General features: G+C 31.9%; 1 protein-coding gene across 1 annotated transcript; it reads right to left on the bottom strand.

Annotated features, from left to right (window-relative positions):
- Positions 1 to 1,829: 1,829 nt before the first annotated feature.
- On the bottom strand, positions 1,830 to 9,317 carry LOC136232469 (glucan endo-1,3-beta-glucosidase 1). The gene is made up of 4 exons (XM_066021650.1): positions 8,995 to 9,317; positions 7,616 to 8,890; positions 2,957 to 2,984; positions 1,830 to 2,141 (listed from the first exon to the last, which is right to left on the bottom strand). Exons 1-4 carry the CDS (start codon positions 9,083 to 9,085, stop codon positions 1,985 to 1,987), a joined length of 1,551 nt encoding a protein of 516 aa, XP_065877722.1. The 5' UTR covers positions 9,086 to 9,317; the 3' UTR covers positions 1,830 to 1,984.
- Positions 9,318 to 13,854: the final 4,537 nt, after the last annotated feature.

The following is a 13,854-nucleotide window of genomic DNA, read 5'->3' on the forward strand; positions in this document are numbered from 1 at the left end:
AAATGAGTTTTTTCAAAATTAGTTTTTTTAGACCCAATAAGCCCTTTCAAACCTCTTTTCACCAAACACCACTATTAGAGGTTTGACTAGTCAAAACCTCTAAAGTGGTTCAAACGTCTAATTTTACTCTAAAAAACTCTTTACCAAAAATGGTTACTATGGAATCAATTTTTTTATTTTTCAAAATCATCATTTTCGGAGTTCTCTCGTTAAATATTAACTTTCTATCTTTTCAGCAAATAATATCTAAATAACTTTAAAATTAAAAAAAATAAAGAATTAAAGTTGTTGAGAATATCATCAAATCTATAAATTTTTCAATTTTAAAATCGTAAATAGTAATTTTAATTTTGAGATCTTGTTTTTAGCAAATTGAAAAACCTCATTTATCTGCTGATTGAAAAAAAAAAAAAATTATACTCGTGTTTAGACAAAATGTGACAGCACATGAGTTTTTTTTAAACCTTACCCTAAAAAAATATCCAATTATAAATCAAAATTGATACTTAATGTTGATGTCAAATTTAGTATCAACCCTTTATCCAAAATAATCAATAACGAATTGGGTTTTGTTCTTCCACAAAAAAGTAAATTCCTTTGTAATTTTTCTGTTTAAGGTAGTTGAGAAATGATCTAAAATGAGAAACATCCATTTCAAGCCAAAACACAAAACTTTCATTCACTTGAGGACAAAAATACAACATTTATTATAAGAATAGTTAATACATTCCTTACCTAAATTATATTGACTAAAAATAGAAAATAAAAATGACAAAATGGAATAGAATACTTCAATTAAAAAAAAAATCATCTATTTTTCCCACTTAAAATGGAGCAATTTTACCATTAACGTTTAAAATTATGTAATTTTATCCCTAACGTTGGCAGTCAAAAGCAATTTCATCATATAACATTGACAAGTTGGATCAATTTCACACATTATTACAAAATACGGATATTTTGTTCCTTATTCTGAACCAATTGTACGTAAATTGACTCTAAAAACTAGATTTCATATTTTTTTTGTAATTTAATAATAGAATTGAAGATTGATATTTTTAAATTCGGTAAAAGTATTTTAATTTTTTTTTTCCAATTTGTACAAAATACAATATTTGTTTGTAATTTTTTTTTAATTATTCGCGTTTAATCATATGTTTGTAATCTGTTACTAATTAGGTATCGGACTAAACAGTAACAGGGGAATGCCTTTAGAGTGGTTCTGAGGTGCTCTTCCCACAATAAGCGTCTCTGTGAGGGGATCGGTCTCTGGGAACACTCTGACGATCAAGTCAGTACTAGTTTGTGCGAGGTGCAGAGTAATATAGTAGAGAGAGAGAATGTAGCATACCATTTGTGAGAGCTATTTGAGAGGTATTTATAGGCATTGTTAGTGGGTCTGTTGTGCTGGGTTGGCCCGGTGGGTCTCGATATGGGCCTGACCCATATTCCTAATGGGTTACTAATAAGTGATAGAATGACCGAGAAGACAATTTGCTGAATAATTTCTCCAATTAACCGAACTTATCAACGTTAGAGGTAAAATTGTTCTTAGCTGCCAACATTATAAGTAAAATTACACAATTTTAGACATTATAAATAAAATTACTATAAAAGTTAAGAGTATTTTTACACTTTATCCCAAAATAAATCAAATTATAGACCAAAATTGATAATTAAATGTTAGATGTCAAATTTAGTATCAACCCTCTATCCAAAATAATCAATAAAGAATTGGGTTTTGTTCTTCCCACAAAAAAGTAAATTCCTTGGTTATTTTCTGTTATTTTTCTATGAGAAATGACCTAAAATGAGAAACATCCAATTCAAGCCAAAACACAAAACTTTCATTCACTTGAGGACAAAAATACTACATTTATTATAAGAATAGTTGATACATACCTTACCTAAATTATATTGACTAAAAATAGAAATAAAAATGACAAAATGGAATGAATAGAATACTTCATTTAAAAAAAAAAAATCATCTACTTTTCCCACCTAAATACCATGTTACAAAACCAGAGATTATTACAGACAAAATTACATTTAAACCCCTATCAATTGAGATTATTCTATCTGCTGCACCACTTGATATTGTTGTATTCAATGTTGTCCTCGTTTTATTGCTTATGTTCCTACTGCATTTGTGTAGGAAAAACCTTTATCAGTAACACATAATCAAAGGGTAAAACGGTAATTGAAGTTTGGAGTCCGTAATTTCATTTTCTTTCAATAAAATTATTCCGGCCGATTCACGTAGGAAAGCACATTGAAATGTTGATGTGACACATAAGATACTTGACTACACGTCAACTAAGCATCATGCTAGACATCGGACTTTTACGGCTGACATAGCAGGAACATGGCTGCTACATATGTGCCACATCCAAAGCCATATGGAATTTTGAAAAATCACATTTTTGCTCAACATTGACGCTTAGTTGGCATATAGTCAGGTGCCACAACTGTGGCACGTTAACATTTCGGTAAATTTTTGTACACAAATTGGCCGTAAGATTTTATTGAAATCAAATTGTAAAGCACTGAAAGAAAATGAAGTCCTGAAGTTTGGAATCTGTTTAAATTCTTTTTCTTTCAATAAAATCATTATGGCGAAAACACACTCGAACATTGATCTGACACATATGATGCTTGACTACGCATCAACTAAGCTTCACGCCGGACATATCCGACTTTTGCGACTGACATGGCAGAGACATGGCTGCCACGTGCCATATAAAATTTTGAAAAACCATATCTTTGTCGGACTTGATGCTTAGTTGGCATATAGTCAACTGTCTTCTATGTCACGTTAATATTTCAGTAAGTTTTTGTATAAAAATTGGTGAGAATGATTTTATTGAAATCAAATGTGGAGTACCGAAAGAAAATGAAATCCCAACTTCAGCCATCGTGGGTGCAATTTTTTTTTTTTTAAAAAACAATGTCTTACCTTCCAGGAAATATACAGCTACCATGACCTGCAAATATTACCAAGGAGAAAATAAGTACATCAGGTTTTCTTAATGCAAATATGCAATATAGGCACAAAACACCTGTTATTTATGGCTCAATAATTTACCAAATTGAACATGAGATGTCAAAACGGATTGTCGTATCATAATCATGTTACATGATATATATTACACATGACTATATATAATAGCGTAAATAATTTATTAGTCTTCTCCTTTTTACCTAACATACTGTTTAGTCTTCATATTTTGAAAAACATCTCTATCTTTTGCCACTGTTAAAATTTTGGTCTTTCTGTCTATTTTTTTTAAGCACTTATATTCGGCATATAAACTGGCAGACAAAAAATAACAGAATAACAGAGTTATTTTGTAAAGCCCTATGGCTATCCTGAAAGCTAAGATATGTTTGGTTAATAATCTAAAAGAAAAAATGATAAAATGACCAAAGGGTTAACAGTGATCAAAGATAGAAACCTTATGACGCCCTGTTTGGTAAGGAGCTTTTTGAGGTAAAATTAGAGGATTGAGCCACATTAGAGGTTTTGACTAGTCATACCTCTAATAGCGGTGTTTGGTGAAGAAATGTTTGAATGAGCTTATTAAGTCCAAAAAACTAATTTTGAAAAAACTGGTTTTAAAAGTCTTTTCAATTAACTTATTGCTACATCTCTTTTGTACGACATTTTTCTCCTAATTACTACTCTTTAACCCCAAATAAAGGTCTCGATATGTCCTTATTTGTTATTTTACACAAACAACTATCAGCTAAATTTTACAAGTTTACCCAATCAGCTCACAGCTAACAGCCAAACAAGGCCGATGTGTTTTTCAAATTAGAGGTTAAACATTGTGCTACATGTAAAAAGGTGGCGGCTAATAAATTATTTACTCTATATTATAGACAGAAATGCAACAAAGATGATGATTGTAATGACCCAGTTCGGTTTTGATCACATGGACCTCAATGACCATGCACTATTTGGTCATTCACCATTAGATCTAAGCTCATTAGAATCCTAAGGTGGAGATTCAAAACATCCTGTAGCTTAGATTTAATAAGCTTAGATCTACCGGTGAATGACCAAATTCACTTGGTCATTAAGGTCCATGTGAATATTCCTGTGACCCAGTCATGAGTGAGTGGTGTCGGGGTAAGACCTTAGTAAAGAGCAACTATAAGATATGACAATAACAGCAAGAATAAACTGACCCCATAGCAAAAATGAAGAGAGTTACTGGAATATATGTAGACGTATTTAAAAACCGTGAAATCCAGATCAAACTGTTAGAATAATAGTGTAAAATTTGATAGTGAAAACAACAATGAACAAGTTAAATTGTCCTTTCCACTTGGGCTCCACTAGACCCATATTCATTGTCTATAATGAAATCATAGTTTCTTGTAACCAAGAAAATGTTAGATTCCATCCATACCCTTTTTCCTACACTCCAATCAATCACTCAAAGAAAAAAAAGAAGGGCATGTGACTTGTCAGGTGTGAATCACACACAATGATTCTTCAAGTCTGTCTGTCTATCTTTGTCCTCATCATCAGTTACCTATCTCTTGAGAATTGTATGATTGGGGGTTTTCACTGTTCCCTTTTATGAACTAGGATTTGCAACTTCTATTTTACTCTTGACAAGCCTTAATTAAGGTACTTAATAGATGGTTTAGTGCATGTTTATTGTTTCTTAAACAAGTGTTAAATTGTCACTAGAACACATGTTATATTTGAATTGATTTGTTAAGGGTTAAATTAAACTCATGGCAACTTTACTCATTTTCATTTTCAGAGTATGACTGTGAACTTTAAAACGTTAAGATAAAAGTCGCGAAACTTTAATTGTTCAACTTTTTCGTTTTAAAAGTTTTAAGATTATTTAGGTGTTTTTTTAGTTATGAGAGATAAAAGTGAATTTTTAGAAGATGAAAAATAAAAAATGTGGTTGTAAGTAACTTTAATTCTTGTACATTTTCATTTTGAACGTTAATGGAAGTTTAATGGCCATGATATTAGAAAATGTAAAATTAAGTGACTTTGATGGGGTTAAATGCACCATTAGTCACTGAATTTACATGGTTGTTTTAAAATGGTAATGCAACTTCAATTTGTTTCAATAAAATCACTCAACTTTGATTGTTGTCTCAATTAGGTCACTTTGGCAATTTAAGTAATTAAAAAACATCGGAATAATGACACATCAGCTGGGTTAACTAAGATCTCTGACCGAAACGACATATGGCATCCACGTATGCGCCACCTGGCTATCACATGTCGTTTATTTTTACGAAAAAAACAAAATTTAGTTTATTTTCGTAAAAATAACCGACACATGGCTGTCAAGTTTCGTTTCCATCAGATATCTGTGTTAACTCATGTTAATGTGTCACCCATGTCATTATTTCAATATCTTTTAATCAGTGAAATCGACATAGTGACCTAATTGAGACAAAACTCAAAGTAGAAAATGATCAGTTTGAGACAACCATGTAAGTTCAGTGACCAATGGTGCATTTAACCCGATTTTTATATCTCATGTCGTGTCAAAGTTCGAATTAATGTCAAAAATGCTGACATGAACATGACAAGTAAGCATATCTGTGCAAAAAAAAGCAAACACGCGACTGGTCAGACACGAAAAACATGACAAGACACGAGTTTTACATTTTAAAAGCTAAACATGTTAATCTAACATGACCCGACCTGCTAATACAACCCGATAAATATTAGTTGATTTTCTTCTAAATGTCAAAAAAAAACTAATTGAACCAAAAGTTTTAAATTGATAGTTAATATCCAATAATAACTTTAATTATATTATCTAATATATTATCTAACATAAACAGTTGTTTCTCGATCCTAATCACACTTTACATCTTCTATTTGAAATAAAAGAGCAAAGAAATTACCAAAAATAAAACCAAAACATAGACTAAGGTGGTGTTTGATAAAACTGAAAATTAAGTGCTGAAAAAATAAGTACTGAATTTTAAGTATTGAATATTATAAGTGCTGAAATTATTAAATGATATAAGTGTTTGATAAATATTAAAAATAAGTGCTGAATATTAAAATATTAGTTGATAATGTTTAACTTAAAATTTTAGTTAAATATTTTGACTTATCTGACTTATCAAAATAAGTGATATGTAGCTTAATTCAATAATTTAAGTGGTTAATAAAATGTCATTATCAAACATACTTAAATTAAATAAGTGCTTAATTTATTAATTTAAGTGATTTTTGTTGTTATCAAACATGGTCTAACCCTTTATCCATCAAAGGATATTCTTTTTACTACTCATGTCTTGCCTTTTATAATTAATTTTTGATTTAATAGTTACTTTGAAGATGCAAAAGTTTTATAACCCCATCTGAAGTTGGAATAAGCATGTCGATAAAAGCGATCGGACAAAAATACCCCCCAACTATAACCGTATTACCAAAAAATTCTTACCATTTTGTCACAAAAAAAATTCCACAAAACACAAGATTTTTGTTTGAACTTTTCCCAAAATTGTATGAACTCTTTCATTGGATACACTTAAATGATAGACAAGTATAGTTATCATCTATGTTGCACGGTCATGGAAACAGATACCAAAAACGTTATTTCTAAAACACAACTTTAATAAAAAGTGGATTGCTAAATACCACCCTCATTTGGACTTTTTTACCCTTCTCATAATTTTGATCAAAAACTGAAAATTCTCTCTCCAAAATCACAAACCCGAACAACAATAATTGAAATTATGAAAATAATTGGTGCGTGACAACCGGAGAACCCAAGAAATGGATGATTACGAGTAAGAAACATTAAAATTTACATTTTTTATCAAAGAAATCATGAAAATAATGCATTTTTTTTGTGACGATTTGGCATTTTTCATCACAAAAAATTTGACAATTTTTCGTAATTTCTTTTTATGCCTAGGCGGATCTCCATTCATCCGCCTAGGCATAAAACGGGCGGGTTCTCTAAAAAAAACTTACGAAAAGGGCAAGATTGTACAAATGGAGCAGTGATAACTAATTTGGGGTCGGTAAATAGCAACACCCTAATAAATAGCCTTCAAACAGAAACCACTTTCTCATCATTTTGATCAAAAACTGAAAATTCTCACTCCAAAATCACAAACCCGAACAACAATAATTGAAATTATAAAAATAATTGATGTGTGACAACCCGAGAACCTAAGAAATGGATGATTACGAGTCAGAAACATTAAAATTTACATTTTTTATCAAAGAAAACATGAAAATAATGCATATTTTTTGTGACGATTTTGTATTTTTCGTCACAAAAAAATTGACAACTTTTCATAATTTTTTTATGCCTAGACGGATGAATGTCCCGTCTGGCCTATGGGCAGGTGGGAGATTCATCCGCCTAGTCATAAAACTGGCGGATTCTCTAAAAAAAAAAATATGAAAAGGGAAAGCTTGTCCAAATGGGGGTGGTGATAACTAATTTGGGAACGGTAAATAGCAACACCCTAATAAAATAGCCTTCAAACAAAAACCACTGACACTAAACGCAAAAACGCTACTAAAGATGAGTGTCCGTGCAACATAGTTTATAATCAATTTCAAAACCAAAAAACATAGCATAAGAATTGAAGAACTTACTTGGATCAGAAGTGGTAATAATGGCAACACCTTTGAAATCACAAGAACCAGGAGACTTCCCTTCCTTCTGATAATAGCTATCAAAAGCAAAAGAGGCATGGTTCTTTACATTATTAGGCTGATAACAATTCTCCCCCGGTTGAATCTCGCTACAATTAGCCCGTCCCGGACCACACGCCCAATCCAACGCAGATTGCAACGTCTTCGAATCAACATCATCAATTGCAATACAATAAGTCTGATTTGTTGTATCATTAGCCAAAAAAGTCCCACTTCCATAAACATGAAGCAAATAAACCGGCGTCGAATTCCCATAAAACAACCCCCAATTCGCCTCCGAAACAGGCGGAGATCTCAAATCCTCATTGAACAATTCATACAAATACACACTAGAACTCACTTCAGGATGAAAAGGGGTTCCCGTCCGATCAAGAACATGCTTAATCAAATTAGAATTATACATGTCAGCATTATCAATTGTAGCATACGCCTCTTTCGAGTCCCCTTTTGAAGGCCAGCCAGTCTCAGTAACGAGCACAACAACATCACTAACATTCAAGTTCTTCATAGAAAAATAGGCAGCATCAATCATAGCATCAAGAACATTAGTGTAATGCAATAAAGTATTAGGATCAACCATTTCTTTTGAAGGTGTTAAAGGCTTAAACAAGGCATTATCTAAAGGAACAACCCCTTTGTTCTGCATAAACACATAGTAAGGATATAAATTCATCATCAATGGCGACGCGGTTTTCGACAGAAATTGAAGTAAAGGAAGCATTACTGAACTACTCCATGTCTGGTTAAAGTAAGATTGAGAAGGTGGAAATGGATCAAGTATGATTGAAGCAGCATGAGGAGTTGAAATTTTGATTTGGGAATGTAAATTTGCTGCAACTAAAGCACTATAAAGTGACTCAATAGCAGGCATAAGCAAAGGGGCTGAAGAAGGAACAGTAGTTAAAACCTCATCTCCGACGGCAATGGCAGTAATCAAAGTCTCCGGCAAGTAAGCAACAACATTCCGGCCAATCCATGAAGCTGCAGTTGAATTAGAAGATCCAATTGCAAGAATCTGGTTATTGGGTACACTGATTATGACGCGGATCTTCGTTTTCGCCAAGGCTCTGAGGATTTCCGGGTCAGCATCATAAATTCGAATGTGGGTAATTTTCTCAAGTTGCAGAAACGAAACAAGCGCAGTAGCTGACATGAAATTGGAGACATCGGAGCCTATATTCAAACCCACAAAAGGTTCCGTATCTAGGTCTTTAGCTGCATAAATTTGTAAACAAAATGTCAGAATTGGGGTTTCAGAAATTGGGGGTTTCAGAAATTGGGGGATTCTGAAATTGGGGGAAATTCAAATTTGAACATACCTTGAATTGAATTGAGAAGTTCAGTGGAGAAGAGGAGTAGAAAAATGGCGGTGGTGGTGGTGAAGAGGATACTGGAATTAGAAGCTGCCATTGATGAAGTGAGAAAGCTTTATTTCTTCATCCTCTGGTTCTGGTTCAGCTATAGATTCTTGCATTACTATTTTTTCAGGAAAGGGGAGAGCTTTTTGGGGAAATTTTGGGGGTTTTGATTTGGGGGTTTTGATTTGGGGGTTTTCGTGTTGACTACCAGGGGATTAACAGTGTGAAGAAGAAAGGAGAAGACTTCAATTAATGAATTCAAATGAGGGGAAGGAGTTGTCACTTGGAAGAACTTGGTTCTGGTTTTAAAGTTCTCTCCTTTTTGAGGAATAGTTAGGGTAAATTTCACTCTTAGTACCTTAACTTAGCTCTTGTTTTCTTTATTGGGTTTGAATTTCAAAATTGGATATAAAGGTGAGAACTTTACATTTACTATTGCTGTATATGAGTCTGCCTCTCAATGCGATATTCGTTTCGATAAAAGCTTTAATATTTTCGGCTCGTTTATCGAGTCGAGTTTGAGTACGTCGAACTCCGGCTCAGAAATGCTCGTGAGCAAACTTAGTATGATTATTATTTTAATAATAATATTTTTATAAAAGGGATATAAAACAACGTAATTTTTGTATAAATTTCAGTTTTATAAATTCAAAAATGTTTAGTTTTGTATTAAACAGATTTCAAATCAATATAATTAATGAGTTGTTCGCGAGTAAAATTCATAAACTGAATTAACGAGCTGCTCGCGAGCAAAGCTTCTGAACAAACTCGTTAACAAGCTCGTGAGAACTTCACAAAAAGAATGTTAAACTTGAACTCGCCAATTTTTTGACGAACCTGAGCATGCCAAAACTTAGGTCAGCTATAACTATATTTACTAATATAAATGTTTCGTATAAAAAGTAAATAGTCTAATTAATAACCTCAAAATGGAAAAGTCAATTAATTAAAGTTATTTAGAATCACACTATCCATGAGTAATATTTTCCATTTCTCAAAATCATCATATTCAGTACTGTTTCTCTTTAAACGGTCATTTTTTTCTAACTAGACAACACCAAAGTGATCGTAAAATAAAAAAATTCAAGAATTAAAGTTGATTCAAATGTCATTTCTAACCCCAATAAGGATTAAGACGAGTGGTAAGGAGTTGATATCTCTACCTTTATTGGTAGACGATCTGTAAATTCTATTGTAATTTCTCATCCAGGTCTAAGATTTGCACTGACCTTGGGAGTGGACAAGTCTACCTCATCTAACCTCAGATTTAAAAAAAAAAAAAATCTCATTAGTTTTCTGAATCTACTTAAAATGACTTATCACCTTAATTTGTTTAAAGTGACGTACCAGCTCATTAAACTTGCTCGTATCGCCATTCTAAACTTATTTAAAGCGATATATATTTTAATTTGTTCAAAACATAATATTGTTTTGTCACTCGAAGCAAAATAAAAAGGTTAATAAGTCACTTTTTACATTTGGGGGGAGTCGGTAAAATTTTGAGCCAATTTCAGGGACTACTAATGTATTAAGCCAAAAAAGCAAGACTTAAGTGTAATTTACCTATAAAGACATGTGCATTGTCGAAAAGGGCCCTGGGGACCGACATGAGCTTTTGTCTCGTTCCAAGTGCATCTTTTAAGACAAAAAGGTGAAAACAATACAAAACTGAACTAGGGGCCATTTTTGTAATTTTACTAGATTGACTTGGCTTCTTGTGGACATTGGAGAGACTTCTTGAACTCACAAAATATAACAGCCTGGCATTTCAGAGACACGTTAACTCTTCTCTTCAGGAAAATTTTAAAAAAAAAACAGACCTCTGCAGCTTCTTCTAGTATTTGGGACATTTTTTACTATTAGGGTCAAAATAGTCATTAAAACATGAATTGAATTTTAAGAATTTTAAGTATTACTTCCTCCATTCTCAAATAAGTGTCGTTTTAAAGTTTTTCACACAAATTAAGAAACATAATTAATATGCACTTAAATTAATAAATTTACATAGATTAACTAAATAAAAATTCTCTTATAGGATTGGAGAAAAAACTTTGAAATCTTAAAAAACACACAAATCAAGACAAAATTTAAATGCTTAGATCAAAAAAACTATACTAAATTTTATTGAAAAACGAAAACGACACTTAAAAAAGAATAAAAACAATTATCTAAAACGACACTTATTTGAAAATAAAGGGAGTAATTTAGTTGTAAAATTTCGATTGAGCTTGAAAATGAAATGTATTTACAAAAATAGCTTATAAAATGTTGATGTAGGACTTAACTCCGTGTTAAGGAGAACTAAAAGCTTACTAAATTGAGTAGTTGGGAGTTAAAAATAATTAGAATTTATCGTGTTTGATTTATCTGTGATTTGTTGTTAGTTATTACAGTTTGTTATTTGTTGTTGAAAAAACGGAGATTCGATATTTATTTTGAAGTTATTGGTTGGTTCCAGTTTGAAAAAGTTGTCAAATGGTCCATTTATAATCATAGATTCATAATAACTATTTTCCTTTTAGAAGTTTTCTCACTCGTTTGGGTTCATATAACTTCTTTTTAACTGCTCTACTTTCTCAATTATTCTCATTTCAATGAATAAGGTTTTTTCCACAAATTTGACATTGTATAAAAAAATAAAATAATGTTTTTTTATTTACTTTTATATATTATAAATATAGTATTCTTATATTTTATTATATAAATATTATTATTTGAAATAAATTTTTTGTTTGGAGAGATTAAATAAAGAAAATGTGTTGGAGCAAAAACATGATAGGAACATTAAAATAAAGAGAAAAAATAAAGAAAATATGAATTTAGTAAACATGATAAAATCCTTGTGGAGTCTGATAACTTGGAGGTCATCAATATGATTTTGGATAATCATGCCATGGGTCTTCATAGCCGCAACCTTATTAAAGCTATTAAGAGGTTTAGCTTCTCATTTGAAATCCTTGAGTTCAGCCACATTTTCTGGGAACAGACCCGTGTTGCAGATCACTTGGCGGTGGCTAGCCATGAGAGGATGTTAGGTGTTTCTACCCTTACCGTTCCCTCTATCGCTCTTTCTCATCTTCTTTTAGAGGATAGGATTGAGGTTAGCTTTCCTATGCTAATCCCGGTGTAGTTGCTTTTGTTTCGTTTGCTTTCCTTTCCTTTTCTACCAAAAAAAAAAAAAAGTAAACATGATAAAATGGGTTAGAGATGGTCTCACTTTCTCCATCTATGTAGATTATTTTAGAGTAAATTCCAATCATTGCTTTTGAACTTCGTAGTTACTTTTAGTAAGGGTTACCTATCATTGAAGTAATTGTTTTAATCAATGTTAAAATAAGTCATTATGTTAATAAAGTGCAAAATTAATGTGGTGAAGCTCTTAGTCTAGTGGTTGAGAGCTTACTTATGACTAGAGAGGTCATGGGTTCAAATCACATTCAGATCGCATTGTGCGCAATTTTTTTTTTTTAAAAAAGTGCAAAATTTAGAGCCATAATTAGAGGTGTCAATGAATATTGGTAGTTCACAAACTATTCGAGTTTGACTCGATGAAAGCTTGGTTTGAAAGGGTTTGACCCGAGTTCAGGATCGGTTCAAAAGCTCGCAAACAAACTCGATTATACATATATATATTATTATTTTCAATTTTCTTTCATTAATTATTATTAGTTTTATCACAATTCACAACTCACGTAAGCTTCAACTCATAAAAAAAAATGAAACAAAAAAACTTAGGCTTTTGAATCTTTAACTAGAAAATTAGTTTTTGATAAGGAACAACATATATTACAAACTTTAACATGTATTTCATTGTTTGAAATTTTTCTTCGAGTTTGTGTTTTCTAACTACAAGTACCCATCTACTATTCTTCAATCTCAGTAATAACACATGATTGTGAGTATATTATAATATTTTTTTATTTTCTACGCTACTTATTCTATGCATCTATAATGAATTTGGTTAAAGCTTGTTAGAAGTTCGATAAAAGCTCGGCTCGGTCAAAACTCGGGCTATTAACAAGGTACTTGTGGTCGAGATATTAACAAACCTATCTAGGTCCAGGCTTGGCTCGGCTCGTTTACACCCTAACCATAATGTTCGATCTTGACGTTCATAAGTAAATAAAAGTGAAAGAAAATTTCAGGGGCCATGGGTGTAACTTACCCAATTAATTAATCAAGTTTAATTTTCCATTATGCAAAAGTTTCTATAGTGAAAAAATAAAAATATATATAAAAAAAAAACAAACTCCAATTCGTGCACTTTTTAGTAAAAGAAAAAAAAGGTAAAAAACAGTGTTATTGGTTGAGTGTAAGAAACAAAAGACGAGACAGGGAAGCCCATGTCCCAGGCAGACACCATAATCAACAGACTTAATCACGAGCTCAATAGAAAACAACAACAACTTCTTCCATTTCACATGTCACTCACCAATCTTTTCTTATTATATAATACCCTTGATAAGGGATGCAAACGATGCGGGACGGGGCGGGGAATTAGGGCTGTAAACTAGAGGTGGCAAAATGACACACGACCCGATTACACGATACGGATTTTTAGTGTTAGTGTTGAGCTTAATAGGTAATGGGTCATTTTTGGGTTGACACGAAACTGACACGTAAATTTTTGGGTTGGGTTAGTGTTGATATGTGAACCCGAAAACTACACGAAATGACACGGATATTGGAAATTATTATTATATTCTCTCATATGTTTTATGTCATTTTATTAATAAAGATAATAAAATTATAATTATTAATTGTAAATATTCATTTGAATTTCCTAAATTGTTATAAACACATTACATGACCCTCTAACAT

This window comes from Euphorbia lathyris, chromosome 6 (assembly GCF_963576675.1).
Source record: "Euphorbia lathyris chromosome 6, ddEupLath1.1, whole genome shotgun sequence".
In the NCBI taxonomy this organism is placed as follows: domain Eukaryota; kingdom Viridiplantae; phylum Streptophyta; class Magnoliopsida; order Malpighiales; family Euphorbiaceae; genus Euphorbia; species Euphorbia lathyris.